Below are 18,639 nucleotides of genomic sequence, written 5' to 3'. Positions count from 1 at the left end.
TTTGTCAGTGATAGGGACACATTTTGGACAAGTTTAGTTCCTTAGTTAGGCAATGCACACAAGTATGCAAATATTTTGGAAACTGCTAAGCTATAGACACCAAAATATCAAATAATATTTGACAATTTATGATATGCATGTACAGTGGTAGCATCAGGAATCCAGCGTGTGTGAGTGGACTATTTTTGTGACTAAAAGACCTTTCTGAAATATTTGTTCTGCAAACTTTACGTCGTAAAAAGGAAACCATAAAAAGTACAGACCTTATGAAGAAAATAAATAATGTTTTTATGAGACTTTTAATAATTATATTTCAATTATATAACCCTGTTATCCTCAAACCAATAGAAATTATCCTTAGAAAAATATAGTTCATGGGTTTGAAAAGGAACTAATATTTTTGTGCATCCCTCATGTTTTTAGAACTTTTTGTTATGTTTACAAAAGTACATTTGGAACAAACAAAGTGATTTTACCTTGCCATGCAGTTTTTGTTTCCTTCTTTTCTTTTTTAAGCAATTCACATTTACATACAGCCCACATTGAACACCAGTAAAAAACAAAACAGACAGAGCAAAAATTTGGAAAACAGCAACTCATAGACAATTTGTAAGCACATGAATAATGATTGCAAATCTAAAATATGCATCGTCTCGAACTCTAGAATGTTGTTTAGCATCCTCCTGTCACGTGGTTAATGTAGCGCTCTTTTTTCAACGGCGCTGGCGTCTCCTATGTTCCCGCTTTTTTTTTCAAACCGACCTTGGACTATAATGACATCTATGCGCATGCACCGAAACTCCCAGAACAGACGCATGCGCAGAGAGCGGCGAACTGCGCCATTTTGCTTCGTGTGAAACACGCTGTTTGTCCCGCTGCATCAGAAATCGGGCGTGTGTGAGTTCGGAGGGGAGACAGATTCACAAAACAGCATCCACTGTACCATTTTTGCAACCTGAGATCATGTCAGACTCGTTGACAGCAGATGTGGGACCTACGGAGGTGGGGGTTCGCAAGTTATCCGAGCTGAGGGTGATCGATCTGAAGGCCGAACTGAAGCGGCGAAACCTCGACATAAGCGGCAATAAAGGCCTGCTTTCAGAGAGACTCAAAAAGGCAAGATAACTCCAAACTATATAAATATAGCCACAAACTTAGATTTTAGACCGTTGCAACGCTCCGCAGATTTGGTATAAATACTCTAAAGTGGCATAAATACGGTCTTGCATGCAAGGTCTTATGTCACTTGGGTGTATTGCTGCAATGCACGTGCTGTTTATGGAATAATCAGTCTTTTGATTTTCTCTTGGGATATATTGATGCTTTCAGTTTGAGTTTTTTTTTTTTTCATCCTTTTGATTTGCAAAAGAGCTGTTTTAGATAACGAACCTGCTCTGCAGGCTGTGTAATACTACTATGAATTAAAAGAATGGAGGGTTCAGAATAATAATGATGGTTTGTTGTGAATCTGTACACAACAGGGTGCTCAATAAAAATGTGCTCATTGTATTTCTTTAAGTCTAATTTTCGTTTTCAGGCTATTGAAGAAGAGGGGGGCAATCCAGATGAGATTGTTGTACACCTTGAAATAACTCCCAAGAAAACACCACGACGAACTCCTAAAGGTAAAAGCAAGGTTCACAATGTTGTGGAAGATCTGGAATTGTATGGGTATTTTAAAAATGTGTTTTGCCTGGATAATCTCAGCTTTTATTGACGCTGACTACCACCTCTGGAGTCGTGAGTTTGAATCCAGGGTGTGCTGAGTGAGTCCAGCCAGGTCTCCTTAGCAACCAAATTGGCTCTGTTGCTAGGCAGGGTAGAGTAACATGGGGTATCCCCTCGTGGTCACAATTAGTGGTTCTCGCTCTCAATGGGATGTGTTAAGTAGTGTTTAATTGCAGAGAGTAGCATGAGCATCCACATGCTGGGAGTCTCTTCAGTGTCATGCACAACAAGCCACATAATAAAATGTGCAGATTAACAGTCTCTGAAGCGGAGGCAACTGAGACCTGTCCTCCACCACCCGGATTGAGGTGAGTAACCGTGTCACCATGAGGACCTACTAAGTAGTCAGAATTGGGCATTCCATATTGGAGAGAAAAGGGGGTAAATAAAATTCTATAAATTTGTTTTCCAGACCTTTACAAATCACAAATTAAGTTAAATATTTCAAGTGTCTACTTTGTACTAAATGTTTTTTCTACTACTAAACTTGCTTGCAAACCACCGTGATGCCTGACTCGTAAGAAAATCATTCATTTGAGTTGATTATTTTCATCGAATCAGTTGAACAAATCATTCTAAATTACCACCTTTACATTCTCTTAAGAAAACTGTTTATTTCAGGGTTTTTGCTGAAACGGCATTCTCAAACATCATGTAAATGTGTAAGTCGGTTTTCTTAAGCTGCTTAATGGGATAGTGCTCTCAAAAATGAAAATTCTCATCATTTACTCACCCTCATGTCATTATTCAGCAGAACAATGATTATTAGAAAAATATCTCCGCTCTTTAGGTCTTTACAATCAGGACGCCAGACTTGCATTTGATGCACGGTTGGTCTACTGTTGGTGGCACCAGCACCTCATTTGCAGGGTTCGTACAGAACCTTGAACGTTCGTAAAATACTTGATTTTCACAGTTAGGTTTTCAAGGTTTGAAACATGGTTGAATTTTGAATATATTCCTTGAAAATGCTTGATTTTTCCTTAAATTGTTGAAAGTTATGAAAGATTAAATTATTTCAAATTTGTAGTAGTGTATGTAACAAAGGATGGGCAATGGTGAGGCAGCAACCAGCTGAACAGTCAACATAAACTTTAATGATATTTAATCATTATCCCCCCCATGGGGAAATGGAGAGAGAGAGGGGAACTTGCTCCCGGACGCGGTGTCGCCCAGTCAACAACCGCTTTTCTGGTGGATGGAACCGCTCATCCCCTTCTCGGCATATGGCCATGGTTCCTCTGGTTCTCGGCGGCCAGCTGAGACCCCTCCGTCCACAGGCAGGCGGCTGCTCCACGGATGGCAGTGGCGAAGACTCCACGACAGCGCATCCCTCCTCCCTCCTGGGTTTCGGCACCATTGTAACTGTATAAGGGATGGGCAAGGAGGAGGCGGGAACCGGCTGAACAGTCAACATAAACTTTAATGGTATAAATTAACTTAAATCAGACACGCATGCAATGCAGCCACGTGTGTCTCTCGAACCGGCATCTACGGCTAACCCTTATCTCGCTCTCCCGCTGATCAGCTAATTCATCACCATCACAGCCTGGCTACGACCTCCTCCTAGTCACAATGTTATACAGTCTTTGTTTGTGGTGTCTCGTAATCGCCTTATGAACTAGTGAGTGTCATTAAACCCCCCCAAAAGGCAGCAATTTCATTAAATGTACTTATAGTCTGGATTAACACTGTTGTTTTCAATTGTCTCAGCAGCTTGCAAATAGTGAACAGCCCACACAAGCGCCTGCATGAAGTTTTACTTAAATTTTATATCATTTGTAGGTAAATATTGTTGTTTATTCATTGGCTGTGTATTTATATGTTGGTAAATTTACCAATTTTTATGATTAACACAAGTTGATATTTGTGTGTTCTTCCATGAACTCGTTAAGTGGAATTACTCAATTATTTTAAACTTGCAGAAATCCTGTTTGATAAGCAGTGTAGCATGTTTTAAAGCCTTGTTGAATGTGTGCCCCAGCCTAGCTGTACAATTATCCCTTTCATATTTTAGCTGTCAGAAAAGCTGAAATCACCCATAATATGCATCGTATTCTTCAAATCAGTCTGACAATTGCAGTCAAATTTTATACTGGTGTGGGGGGAAACAAGACCATCACACTAAATGTATTTCTGCTGCAGATGTGCATGTTTAGAGGTGAAATTCCACATGCATCTCATATCTTTTATTTTTCCCCCATGGTAATTCATGCCCTATTGATAACTGGTTGGAGACTTTGGTTGTAATCATATTAAGGATTCCAATCTTAGCTGTGTGTGGGTTTAAATTAACCCTTGAAACTTAGATTTTCATAGATTGGGCTATGGGTGGGTGATACGGCAAATTCTGTCACGATACAAGTAATTTAATATCACTCTAAGTGGGTAGGAAAGCTTGACGGCATAAGCGAATAAAGCACAGCAGAGCTTTTAGCTGAGGGTCCATTACACAACACGGAGAACAAAGCATTTTATTAACAAGCTCTTCCTCATTTTCTCTTGGAATGTGAAGTGACCTGAGGCGTGCTCTCCTGGTTGATATATTCCATCCCCACGATATACATATCGCCATACCACCCAGCCCTAGATTGGGCAATGTTTGAAATCACAGAGGATGCTTTTTACCCTTGCATTTTTGTCAAGTAACATTTAGATTTGGATAAAATTTAAAGCTTCAACGTGCTTGAAAAAGATGTTTATGGTACCTTGAAAATGCTTGTAAAGTGCTTGAATTTCATTCTTAAAAAGCTGTACAAACCCTGTGCCAGGAATTGTGAAAAAGTAAGTTTAAATGTGTTTGGCTAAGGTGTTCGTAAACTTATGACTTCAACTGTAAAACAATAATATAATATCAGTATACATGCGTTTTATTATTTTTAAACAAGGCATAGAATAATAACAACAATAATAAATGTTGTCAGTATTGGATGAACCAATAAATAAGTAAAGTTATTTGTGGACTAGTAGTTGGTAACAACAAAGTAGTGGCATGATTGTTGCAGAGAACTGTAAAAATTACAAGCAGAGAGATAGAAGGAAAAAAGTCAATAACTTGCTGCTTTACATGAAATGGTTAATACAGTATATTGGCTCTTTGTCTCTTCTGCTCTGCACTCTTGCCTGCACCATGCGTCGTGTTGGACCGCACATGTTATGTAGCATTGCTATCGCAGTTATCACTTTTGGGAGTAAAGAACAGACCTCCCTTTGATTGGTGAATATCCCTAAAGTGCAGCTTCCATGCATCTCCTTATTTTGTGCTTCGCAATAATGCGGTGACCCTCGTTATATTCAATTAATGCTTATTGTCATTAGCAGGACCACACACAGTGTCTCCGCTGCCTTCACTGATCCTAGAAGCTTTAATCTCGACCCACAATATTAATGCACATCTGATGAATGAAGCAGTGATTGTGTAAAATAAATATATCGCTCTACATATAACGATTGCAAAACAAAATGCAATTATGTGGTGAATTAAGTTGTACATTTAAAAATATATATTTAAATATTTCCAGCGAGCTAAATTACAAATGTTTTTTAAAGTTATGCACAAATATAATGAAGTTGCGGTGATGAGCAGCACTATAGGGTCATATTTCAGCACTTGACATTTATGGACAGCATCTCTTAATTAGCACTTAAAGTGCGTCCTCGCAGGTTCATGTTAAGTGCAGTTTTGGGAAATGCACAAAAAATTATGAACATTTGTAAAATCACCTCCCTAAATGGGAGCACTATAAATGCAACCACTGATAATAAAATGCATTTATTTTTTTTCGATTAGAGCAATTCAACGTGCTTTTATGCTTCAAAGACTTAAGTCATGAATTTACTTCCGTATGATGGTGGCTTTTTTTTTTTTTTTACTATTATAGTTAGTTGCCTATATATTTTTTTTATTATTCCTCTGTTGCCGGCACAACTTGAGAAGAAAAGCTAATCATAATTTCATGTTAATGTTGATTTTCATTGGTGTGCCTAGAGAAAAGGACACATCTGTTTTGATATAATACTGGAATACTGGGCAATTGAGCAATCGCTGATGATTTACGATTGAAAATTATCTGTTTAAAAATTGCTGCTAAGACAGTATTAGCCATATGACGTTTACTTTATAGTGTATATATGGCAATACATTGTATATGATTGTTATAGTGTATATTTTGTTTCCCTTACGTCCTTTTGTGTGCTGGGAGCACAGACATTTCATTATTAGAGTTCCCGGTGTACTTGTTCATTGTTAAAAGTCCTGTGTTATGCACAATAAAGTACTTCTGGTAGTTTATTCATTTTGGACACCTGTTGCCTCTATGTCTGTATCGGTGTTTAAAAAAAATTGATTGATTTAAAAATGTAGAAACTGTCGTCAGATTAATTGGCTATTAACGTTTTTCTAGGATCTGTTTTATGTTTTGAAATCATATTTATTCCTTACTTTCTGTAGGAAAAAGGCAAGACAATGATGACCCTGAAGATTGCACGCTTGAGGAGGACTCCGTTGATGGCCAGGTGCGCTCTAATGTTAAGTTCTCAATGTATAATAAGTCCTTAACAGGTTTGTGTGTTGCACAGGTTCAAAAATAGCTTCTCCTCTTTCAGGACGATTCAGATGCTATTCCAGAGAACCTTCAGGAGATGGATATCATGGACATGAATGTTCTGGATGAAGCCGATATGGGCAATGAAGATGGGGATGATGAAGATGAACATGAGGAGCTTCAAGACACCCATTCGAACGAAGAAAATGCGAGCAGCCTAAGGGAAGATGCCGTAAATAACCACAATATGGAGGAGGCCAGTGATGCCATCATGAGCAGATCTGAGGAGGAGGTAAGATTATTTCTGCCACACTTTCTCCCATTCATATTCTCCACAGAGATATAAAAAAATAAAGAGTTCTGAGCCATGGAGTGGGCGGCCATTGAGCTCTTTGGCTACATATACCATTTCCATGGTAACAGGGACTTAAATTTGTCGGATTGTCTTTTTAGGATCATTGGAAGTGTAGTTCAACTGTAATTTGACTATTGAAAAGGATTATTAAAATTAACTTGAAATTGGACTGATTTGTGGCTTCTAAATAAGATTAAATATCATGGAAGGTCTATCTTTAAAGGTTTGTATGTTATCACTAAAAAAAAAATTGCTCTGTGGAAAAGATGAATGGGAATTTGTCTTCTGGAACCCTAATGTTGTGCTCTATTGTAACACCACTGATACTTATTTTTAATCCCCTGTATGACATTTTATTCTGTATTTGCTCCTTTAAGCAAATGGAGGCCAGCGGTGCAAATGTGAAGGAAAATCAGGATGCTGCTTGTCAGGTAATCAAGATTGCAATTTAAACATCTAGGTTTCAGGAGATCCGTGAGATCTTTTTGCAGTTTAATGGTTGGATGTATTTGAAGATGTTCTGTAGAAACTCCACGAGGAACCACAATTTTAAATCTGGTTGTTGTTTAGGTGTTTTATGGCTTTATTGTATTTCTGACTCATGTTATTTATTTAACAGGAGGATGATGGAGAGGATGGGCATGAAGATGATAAAGGTACTGCATGGGTTCGTCTAGAAATGACATTAAAGTCAGGGTGAAGCCTTAAGCTCCATTAATATTAATCTACCAGGTAACTCAGAGAAAGAGACTGGAAATCCAAAGTTGATTACTGACTTTCTACATTGCTGATAATCGACAAGTGATTTTACCATAATTTAAGCAAAAATCATCATCATTGTTGCTTTTGCAAAGATGATTCAGATATGCAGAGAGTCTGTAATCTGTTTCAGTTAGCACATCAGGTTGGTTTAGTTGGTTGTTGCAGATGCAATATAGTGTTTCTAGGTTGCTTAAAGAAGACAACGAAGAGAAGATGAGAAGAAATGGATCACACTCCAGCAAAATCACTGTAGGACTCAAAGTTTATTAATTGGAGATTTCACTAATGGACCATTTGCTTGATTCAAAAGAATCACATTTCCAATAAAGCAAGCACAAAGCGCTTCTTCCATATCATGGACACTTCAAGTACTAAAGCCAACGATGGACACTTGAATCTAGTTGACCGTGCTCTCTGCTTTGGGGACAGGTGAACTGAAACTAAATCACCTGTTGTCTGGTAGCTTGTTGCTTGTTCTCGCTTTGGTTTTTCCAGTCTCTTTATAGGGTTTAGCTTGCCTTTGCTTGGGTCACGTCCTAGTGCAGCCTTGCCAGTTCCACGATAACCATTGCAATGTCTCAGAAGTGATTAAACTCTGTGCCATTCTATTCCTGTTAAATCCGTAGAAAGTGAGAAAGTAGCCGGGTCTTGTATGTCAGAGCCGATTAAGGAAGACTGCACTGAAGAGGAGAAATCTTCAGTCTGGGAGTCTCACAAAGAGGAAGACAATGTGCACAACCTTTCTAATGTGGAGGACGCCAGCAATTTGGAAGCAGAATCAACGGCCTGTGAAGCAGACATTGACACTGCAAAGCAAAACGAAGTTCAGTCCACAAGCAAAGACCAAGCAAATGATCAGGACAATTTGGTGAACACTGAGAGCACTTCTGCTCAGGCCACAAATGATAATGAAACTGTTTTGTGCGAAATCGAAAGCGCAGTTGATTCTGAAAGAGCGTCAAAAGAAGATGGGGTTGAGGAAAGCAAGAAGACTGAATCTGCTGAATCTTCAGAAGGCAAAGAGTCCTCTGTTCAGGGTGATGATCAGACAAAGAGGTTTGTTGTTTTCTGTCTACTAGAACAATGGCTTTCTCTGTTTCATTGGGTTCTTTGTTTACAAGTATGGGTGCTCTTGGGAGGTGTAAGCTACTGCACGTTGCGTCTACCATTATGCCATTTCCCTTTTTCTTTCAAAAAAGTAATCCACTAGAATTTGTTTGCTGTCTACGGCAGTGGTATGTTTAGCGTAATTGGGCTTCACATGACTTTTTCCAACTCATAGTATCAAAATCTTAAGTCTTTGTTCACTCCCTGAGGTTGTCCTCATTAGGTGGGTATATTTGTAATCAACACTAGTGATAGCGTTCAAACCACCCATTCAATTCCTTATGAAAAATTGTTTTCTTTTTCTCTAGTGGTGACGAGGACAAATCAAGCAAGCCTGAGTCGAAAGATGATAAAGGTGGGTGTACATTGAAAAGTCTTCGCTTATGTACTTGAAGACTACATTTGATCTCTTAGGGTCAAGCATAAAAGCTAGATATTTCTGCTGGATTTTCTTTTTTTGTGACCATTAGGTAGCGCTGGCGCAAGCGGAAGAAACCTTTGGGTCAGTGGACTTTCTTCAAACACCAGAGCGACTGATCTGAAGAATCTGTTCAGCAAATATGGCAAGGTCTGCAATAGATCAAACTACAAAGTGGATAATGTGGTTAATAGACACTTCTAACTAGGGTTGGGAATCGAGAACCAGCTCTTCACAACAGATTCTCATGAGCATATCTTTTTAATGAATTGGTCAAAAAGGCTCAAATCAGCAATCACTCATGAGTTACCTTTTTCAATTTGTCAGAGGACTTGCTCATTTACTAAATCGCTTGGAGAGGGTCTTGTCTGTGGACAACACATTCTCACACCCAACTCGTCACATATGGACGCTTCGGGAGGACCCCTTTGGCGTCACTTATTGACGAGTTGGGTATACCTTTGGCGTCATTTTTCGACGCGCAGGGTAGTCCGATACACTTCTATGTTGTTAAACTCACCGATGAATGCGGTTCCCTATGAACGCGCTAAACCTTTGCTGAGAGGGCACTTTGATATCACATTGTGAGGGTTTTAAAACATAAAAAAAACAGTTGGAGGGCCAGATAAAGCATAAAAAAACAGTTGGAGGGCCAGATAAAGACGTCAAATTACAACGACCACGCTCCGGTTCGGAGATACATAGTCTATCGGAGTACCCTGCACGTCGAAAAATGACGCCAAAGGTATACCCAACTCGTCAATATGTGACGAACTGCCCGAAGCGTCCATATGTGACGAGTCGGGGTGAGAATGTGTTCCTGTGGAACTACAAGTCATTACTTTTGTCATGTCTTGCTCGAACCAAAAACCGTTAAGGCTAGGGTCTACTTCATTTTTTATATTCCGGTCTGTCTCACGAAAGGTCAAGCATTCTGCCTTATGTAGAATCTTTTGACCCCAAACCCTTACGGATGTGTTCGTCACATACGCACTGTGACTTATGATACTCTTAGTACAGTCAACGTAAGGCACATGGATGCAGACTGTCAGTGTCAACGTAAGGCACATGGATGCAGACTGTCAGTGTTCAGCCCAAGTTTTCTAGACAGTCCTTGTGCATCGTCTGCACGTACTGTGCTGCTGATTAAATTTGTCGATTGTAACTTCGTCAAAGTCACTTACATGGAAGTGAGGCAGAAATGTAAGGCTTAAAATGTTATAAAAACCACTTTAAAGGAGACCTGTTATGCCCCTTTTAGCAAGATGTAATATAAATCTTGTAATAAGTCTCTTATAATCAGTGGTAAAGACGCTGGCTACCACCCCTGGAGTTCGCTTGTTCAAATCCCAGGGCGTGCTGAGTGACTCCAGCCTGGTCTCGTAAGCAACCAAATTGGTCCGGCTGCTAGGGAGGGTAGAGTCACATGGGGTAACCTCCTCGTGATGGCTATAATGTGGTTCGTTCTCGTGGGGCACATGGTGAGTCAAGCCACGTAATAAGATGCGCAGGTTGACTGTCTCAGACGCGGAGGCAGCTGGGATTTCTCCTCCGCCACCCGGATTGAGGCGAGTCACTACTCGACCACGAGGACTTAAAGCGAATTGGGCATTCCAAATTGGGTGTAAAGGGGGGGAATCCCCCATTTGCCACAAATGCTGTTGATTGAGTTTAAATTTATTGAACACAGAATATTTCTTTAAGGTTTGTGAGATCAGTGTAATTACAGACTGTTCATATGTCAAATGTGTACTTGAAGATATTTGGAACATTCATTTTTTGCGATAAATTGGGAGTGCTAAAAGAATAAATGCAATCATTAAAAATATAACGGAATTTAAGTCGAAATCAGAATCGTTATGTTCCTTTTCCCATACCTACTTTTAAATGTATAATGGTTGTACATTCTTATGTTCTTCTATTTTGTACAATGCCCTAATATCTACAAATGTGTTATTTAAAGGTTGTTGGTGCTAAAGTAGTAACTAACGCCCGAAGCCCAGGAGCTCGCTGTTATGGATTTGTCACTATGTGTTCTACTGAGGAGGCCACCAAGTGCATCAGCCATCTGCACAGAACCGAATTGCATGGCAGAATGATTTCAGTTGAAAGAGTATGGTGTTTTTTTTTTTTTTTTTTTTTGGTGATAATGTTAATTGTCAACATTATTGATTTGATATGTAGTCAATAATCTATATCTTGATTTAGGCCAAGAATGAGCCAGCTGGAAAGAAGCCTACTGACAAAAGTGATTGCAAAAATGCTGGTACTGACAGAAGACTCTCCTCTGACTCTAAGACTGAGAAGTAAGTCTTCAACCCTTGTATTTATAGATCTCTCTGTATGCCAAATACTTTGAACGGTCTCAAAGTAGAGTTATGTCATTATAGAGCCGAGAACAATGATGAGAAGACTGAAAGCTCTGATGGCAAAGGTAAAAAGCTTGCATCAACCCTTGTTAGTCCCCTACGTAAAGTGCCATGGCACACAAGTTATTATGGTTCCTCCTTGCTGTTACAGAGCCTGGTGGAGAAAGGACTGTTGTGATGGACAAATCAAAAGGAGAGCCAGTTATTAGCGTGAAAACAAAAAGCAAAGAGAGGGTATGTTTGGTGGTTTCGACTGTTTTGACTTTCTCGCACTCTTATTTTTAGGATGTTTAAGTGTTTAAATTATTTTGTTTGCCACAGAGCACCAAGAGTCGTGACCGCAAGTCCTCCAGCAAGGACAGGAAGGACATTTTGTCCTTCGATCAGATAAAAGAGCAGAGAGAGAGGGAGCGTCAGAGGCAGAGAGAACGAGAGATCAGAGAGGTGGAGAGACGCAAGCACTCTGGGTAAATTTTACATGGATTTGCTCCAAATGGTGTCGGATATATTTGCACCCTGTGATTTGATTTGCTTTTTGTCATTTTTTTTATCCCCCACATATATAAAAACAGTACTTTGTCCATATGCCAAATTCTACAGTTGGTTCGTCTAAACGGTTAACTATTACCTATAAAAACATAGCGGGATTTCATATCATAACTTAATAGACATTCTGCTGGAATGTTACAACACCGTAATGGTACTGAAATTTCAAGCCATATGAAGTAAGCAAGACTTAATGTAAAAATAGCTACATAAATGCAGCAATTTACATTTAGAATTTCACAGAGAGGGTTTAATGTGCGGACAAACCATTTTGGCAGCACACTAAAAACCTTTATGAAAAGATAAAGGTATAAGTTTGTTTTTAAAGCTCTACTACTTTAACGACAAACATTTTTCTAAACTTGACTTCACCAACCATCTGTGACGAATCTCAATTTCTCTTGAGGAACCGAGGGCCGGGTAAATGTTCAACAAGTCTTTTATTTGACACACTTTGTCGTCTAGCACAACAAGGTTTGCTTCTCAGTACAACACAAAATGCACAGAACACACTGCTGCATATGTCTCTCTCTCTCCCCCCTCTGGTGGTTTGGACTGCCCCCTTATACTTTTCCAGCTCTCACTGTAACACGGAACAGCTGTTAGAGATAATTTCCCACAGGTGTCAATCCTTACCATTCTTCCTCTCCCGGCCTCGCTCTCCACAGACATCACTCGGCCACGCCCAGATCACCACACCATCTAGTTGGATATTGGACTTAGACCAGGGATTGGTAACCTAATGCACGTGTTGGGGTAATCACTGACATGCAAGCAACCATTAGAGGAGCGGGCAAAGTCCCTCTCACTTGCATGCCAAACTACCTCTATGTAATCCTTCCTCATGATCATGCAGCATTTTTTTATGAGCTGAATGGGAAGCTGAACATTATCAAAGTGTGACGAGACTGTATAGTCAACAGACGAGCGCGTTGGGAGCAAACAATTCAGGCAGCATTTAACTTTTCGGTGAATCGCGTGATTAAACGCCTCCACACAGCGCGACTAAAGCGGATGCCTACATTTTTGTGTTTTATTTGTTGCTTTTTGTTTTCAGAACGCATGATGTAACTAAGACACCACTATCAGTCCTTGAGATTTTCAACCCAGCATACACCCTCCTTAAACCACAATGACGGTGACTCAACTACATCATACAATTTAAAGAGTAAACACATTGTGGGGTTAAATTATCTGTCTAATTAAAAAAAGAAATTCATCCAGGAAATGAAGTATAACAAATTATATTGGTGTATAAATGTATGACAAATTGAGTAAGAAATATTTAAGATGCTTCACAATTTCTTGGTCCCTAATCAAATAAGCAAATGGATGACATTAACTTGTTTTTTTTTTTTTCATCTTGTCCAAAAGCCAAGTTTTCCGACCGTCCCCTGACTTTGGCCATGTCCGCACAAATTCTTTTTTGTTTGAAAACTTTCGGTTTACTAATCTCATGTTCTGAACTATGCGATACTACATTTTTGTTTTATTTTTGGTGGAGGAAAACGCTTTTCCAGTGTGGATTAGGTGAGCCATAAACATGGCAAAATCAATGCATTTTCAAACTAAAATAGACCAGTTTGCGTTGATTATTATCTTGTCAATATTCTTTTTTTTAAATTTTGTTTTTGAAAAACATTTTAGCTATGTTTATGCCTCATCCAAACTGGAACTTTGTTTTCCTCAACTTAAAACTGAGACTTTTAAACACTCTCCAGCACTGCATACTTTGGACAACGATGACGTTTAGAAACTGAAAACTGAGTTTTAAACGAAAATGGAGTAGTGAGGACGTGGACTTCAATGAAAATGCAGCAAAAAGCTATATTTGATACATTTTTGTTAATGTTATAAATTCGAACTTAACTCAGTGACCACTTTTTTTAGGTACACCTGCACACCTACTTATTCATGCGATTTATCTAATCAGCCAGTCGTGTGGCAGCAGTGCATAAAACTATGCAGATATGGGTCAGGAGCTTCAGTTAAGGTTCAAGTCAACCATCAGAATGGGGGAAAAAATTATCTGTGATTTTGACCATGGCATGATTTTTTCATGAATTGAGGAAAATAATGAATTTTGGAATAAGGCTGTAACATAAGAAAATGTGGAAAAACTGAAGCGCTGCGAATACTTTCCGGATGCACTGTATTTAAAGTAATGTTACATCAATGTTAGCTAATGTCAGCTCTAACATAAACACTACATGACACGTCAATAAAAGGGGTGAATGAAGAGGAATCTTCATTGGATTTCTGTGGGTGTTTTTATGGGAATGTGGATCTTTCATATCAAATTGAGTGCCTATGGTTTTCACATTCCAGATTGTATCTTAAGTGTGTCAAAGTGTAGGGCTCGCACTGGTCTTATCTCGATACGCTCTGGTCTCGGTTTAGGTGGTCTTGACTACAACACTGCTAGCTACACTGACCTAACCACTGTAATGAGGAGCCATCCATTCTCTTTCCTGTGCTTATGTCTAAGTTTTGCAAATCAAGTTTTCTTCATGTGTAATATACTGTATCTTCTGTTTGAATGAATGAAACTTCCTGTATCTCTTTTTTTGTTGACATCAACAAAAACGTCACTTGATTCATGCCCTTATACTTGAAAACCACAAACAAAACGAATACATACGTTTTTTTACTATGGTGGGTCGCCACTGTATCTCCAATGTAAAATCTAGGACCTGAAGCAAAACCAGTTGAGAACCACTGCTCTAAAGACTGTTATGTGTGGAAATCCCAGGAGATCAGCATTTACAGAAATTCAGGCCAGCCTGTCCGGCACCAAAAATCATGCCACAGTCAATGACAGAGATAATGTTTCCTCCATTCTGATGGTTGATGTTAATATTAACTAAAGCTCCAGACCTCTATACGCATGATTTAATGCATTACACGGCTGCCACACGATTGGCTGATTAGATAACGGCATGATTAAGTAGTTGTACAGGTGTACCTAATAAAGTGGTTGGTGGGTGTATGCACCCTGATGATACAAATAGTCTTATTTCTTGTCTTGATTCAATTTTTTAAATAAACCAATTCTCCAACTGATTTTGCATCTATTTTATTGTTCAAACTTCGCAGTGACCGCGACAGCCGTTTGGAGCGTGAACGTATCCGTCTCTTCCGGGAGCGGGAGGAGAAAGAGAGGCTCATGAAGAGGCGCAACTGGCTAGAGCTGGAGAAGCAGAAACTGGATGCCGACCGCATGGAGCGCGAGCTCCTGGAACGTGAGCGCATCCGTGTAGAGTACGAGCGTCGCCGCGAACAGGAGCGAATTCATCGCGAGAGAGTGGAGCTGCGGCGGCAGCAGGAGCAACTGCGCTTTGAACAGGACCGACGTCCTCTCAAGAGGCCTTATGACATGGATGGCAGGTATGTTGGAAATGCTTTGTGCTGGTGATAATAGACCAATTTATTGGCCAATATTTGGCCATTTTTAAAACGATCAACATTGTTGATGTGGTCGTTCTGCCTTTTTGTCAGTTTCAACATTCTATGACAGCTTTTCTGTTTTCGAATAAATGTTTATTTTTCTTGAGAATTGATAAAATACTGTACAGTAAGTGTTCATTCACAAGCCAGGTTGTGTACATCTTAATTCCTAGCTTTAAATATATACACCGATCAGCCACAACATTAAAAACACTTGCCTAATATTGTTTAACCCTCTGGGGTCTGAGGGTGTTTTGGGCCCTGGAAGTTTTGACATGCCTTGACATTTCTGCTTTTTTCAGTTGCTTAAAAATGCATTAATGGCTAAAGTCTGATAACACTGTATTCAGCACAAACTGGGCTACAGTAATATGTGAGCAACACGTATGTACAGGTTTGTATTTTTGATAAAATAACGTTTATGCATGGTTTTTGAAAAAAGTAAATTAAGTAATTGAAATAAGGCCATATAACACATAATAAACTTTTGTCCACAATACTTTTGAGAACTGGATCTTGTAGCCTAGAGTTTTTGCTACAAAATTATGTGAAAACCTTCCTGAACACTCATTCATACAAAACAATATAGTAATTGAACTTTTGGTGGACAAGGGTCAGCATGGGCAGAGTGGCTACGCAGCAAGCTGTGACGTGTTCTGACACCTTTCTATCATGGCCAGCATTAAGTTTTTCAGCTATTTTTGCTACAGTAGCTCTTCTGTAGGATTAGACCAGACAGGCTAGCCTTCGCTCCCCATGCGCATCAGTGAGCCTTTGGCTCCCTTGACCCTGCTGCCGGTTCACCGGTTGTCCTTCCTTGGTCCACTTTTGCTAGGAACTAACCACTGCATACTGGGAACACTCCGCAAGACCTGCTGTTTTGGAGATGCTCTGACCCAGTCATCTAGCCATCACAATTTGGCCCTCAGATCAAAGTCACTCAGATCCTTACACTTGCCTATTTTTCCTGCTTCCAACACGTGAAATTCTTGAACTGACTGTTCACTTGCGGTCTAATATATCACACCCCTTGACAGGTGCCATTGTTACAATATACTCAATGTTATTCACTTCATCTGTCAATGATTTTAATATTGTTGCTGATCAGTGTGTAAAACAGTATGACATTACAAATTCCCCCCAAATTTGTAGGCAAAAGGGGCAGGAAAGTCCTACTTTTTCCTAAGGGACTGGGAAAGTTTCCAAATTGGAAGGGGGTGTGTAATATATAATTGTATTTTTTGCATGTACAGAAAAGACGATTGGCAAATGAAGAGAATGAACATGGACGATCGTTGTGGAAGGTCTGATTTTGGACGGCAAGACCGCTACCAAGACTTTGATCACAGAGATCGCAGCCGCTATCAGGATGACATGATGATTGACAGGTAGCACGGAATTCTTGTTTTCAACATCTACATGTTGCACATCACCCAATCATTCAAGTTATGTATGTACATTTGACTATAGACTATAATAATACACCACTACATACCAAATAATTTTGATTTGCATCCCCTTATGAACAGGAGAGGTGGATTGCTAGGGGACAGAGACAATCAGGTAAGAAAAGTGCCTTATAGATGTTAATTTTGATGCATTAGTACTGGACTCTGTTTGATCTTTGTCTCGTTCTCAACCCACAGCACTTCTCTGATCGGGACAGGCACAGCAGAGACAATCGTGATAACTGGGGTGGCAGCTATGACAAACGTGGAATGAATCCTACAAGGCCAGTGCCTGGAAGGTGAGTCGATTTGTCCTGTATGTTAGCCAGATGCAGTTTCATTGTTAGTTTGATTGTCTACATTAATTTCATAACCATCTTCGTGAATTTTTACTGGAGTGCATGCAATGACCTTTGCTGTCTTAATGCTTCATGTTTGCAGTCGCGACAACAGAGACTGGGAACCTGGACGTAAAATGGACGGGGACAGAAACTGGCAAGGTTGGTCCAACAAACATGGTTAAAATAATCTGTTAATCCAAAGTAAAAATTCTGTCTTTTATTTACAAGTTTCAAGATATCATGTAAAGTCCTCTTATCATATAATATACCTTGCTTTTTAGGACCAGACCGAGGTGTCCCAGGACAGGGTCACATAGCACGAGGTGGAATGGCAAGGTATTAATTTGATATCCATTTAGAAGCCTAAAATCCTATCATGGGAGAAGAATGGCAGCGAGGCTTCTTTAGTCTCCATTTGTTATGCTTGAAATAACAAATTAAAGAAACAAGTGTGTTTACCATAAGGCTGTTTGTCTGCTTCACAGCCGGGGTGGGTACATACCAACAGGGACATCCCAGTCTCTCTCTGGAGCCTTAAACCGACCAAACCAGATTATACCTGGCAGCGGGATGCAGGGGGGCGGAGCCTTTGGTCGACGCTACTAAAAAAAAAAATAACATCCCTTGTGTCTGTTGTTTGCTTAATTATGAAAACTGCAGCTTGTACATTGCCGATCGAGCTATGTAATTTTATTTTTTAAGTCCTGTTTTCTTTTAATTGTGTGGAGACAGAAAACTGGTTACACTATGTAAAGATTGTGTTTGAGATTTGATTTAGATTTCCCCAGAATTCCATTCCACATCTTGATAGATTTTAGTCATTTTTCTGCTTCGTTTTACACATGGTGAACGCTCAAGAATATTTAGCTAAAATTAATCTGGTCGTTGAAACCACGAAATTGTTGATGTTCACTTGTTGTTGATGTGTTACAATAAAATTGTGGCATTTTCTTTAAAGTAGAATTCTGTTTGAAATTACTCAATATGAAGGATTACTCATTTTCCATGAGATTGTGTTGTCACTAGGTGGCGTTCTTAGTTAACCTTAAACTGCAGTTGATGCAAAACCAAATTGGAGTATTGAGGTGTAATAGCAGAAGTTGGAACAGGAACATGGAAAAGCTTAAAAGCAGAAATGTAACTAAAATGAAGAAAAAAAAATTATGAAGAAATCAAGTGGTGCATGCTATATTAAACATCCTTCCATAATGTTAGGGGTGTTCAACATGTTTTACCGAAATGTCAATTGTTACCTTATTGCTAAATGGTTACTAAGTTTATGATATTCTGGTCTACGGTCCATTTATTAAAATGTATGGGATTTTATAACAGTCTGATCACTTTGAAAAACTATTAGCATGCCTCTAAACAAACGACACTGAGGTATCATTAATGTCTTTGACAAACATCTAGCTGCAATCCTAGCTATAGATTTACTCACTGCTGTAAAAAAAGATCATACAGTTGAAGTCAGAAGTTTACATACACAGGTTGAAGTCATTAACTTTTTTTTTAACCACTCCACAGATTTCATATTAGCAAACTATGGTTTTGGCAAGTAATTTAGGACATCT

At 39.3% G+C, this 18,639-nt stretch overlaps 1 protein-coding gene across 1 annotated transcript; it reads left to right on the top strand.

Moving 5' to 3' along the window:
* The first annotated feature begins 847 nt into the window (after nucleotides 1-847).
* Nucleotides 848-18,072, top strand: safb (scaffold attachment factor B). Its single transcript, XM_052122026.1, has 21 exons — nucleotides 848-1,116; nucleotides 1,538-1,625; nucleotides 6,179-6,243; nucleotides 6,334-6,564; nucleotides 7,005-7,058; nucleotides 7,247-7,283; nucleotides 8,016-8,445; nucleotides 8,805-8,851; nucleotides 8,967-9,064; nucleotides 10,878-11,027; nucleotides 11,123-11,220; nucleotides 11,305-11,348; nucleotides 11,435-11,517; nucleotides 11,605-11,750; nucleotides 14,926-15,216; nucleotides 16,530-16,664; nucleotides 16,806-16,839; nucleotides 16,923-17,023; nucleotides 17,166-17,224; nucleotides 17,347-17,401; nucleotides 17,551-18,072. The coding sequence occupies exons 1-21, from the start codon at nucleotides 964-966 to the stop codon at nucleotides 17,669-17,671; spliced, it is 2,520 nt and encodes an 839-aa protein (XP_051977986.1). The 5' UTR covers nucleotides 848-963; the 3' UTR covers nucleotides 17,672-18,072.
* Nucleotides 18,073-18,639: the final 567 nt, after the last annotated feature.

This window comes from Xyrauchen texanus, chromosome 48 (assembly GCF_025860055.1).
Source record: "Xyrauchen texanus isolate HMW12.3.18 chromosome 48, RBS_HiC_50CHRs, whole genome shotgun sequence".
Classification (NCBI taxonomy): Eukaryota; Metazoa; Chordata; class Actinopteri; order Cypriniformes; family Catostomidae; genus Xyrauchen; species Xyrauchen texanus.
This window is presented reverse-complemented; position numbering and strand designations above follow the sequence as displayed.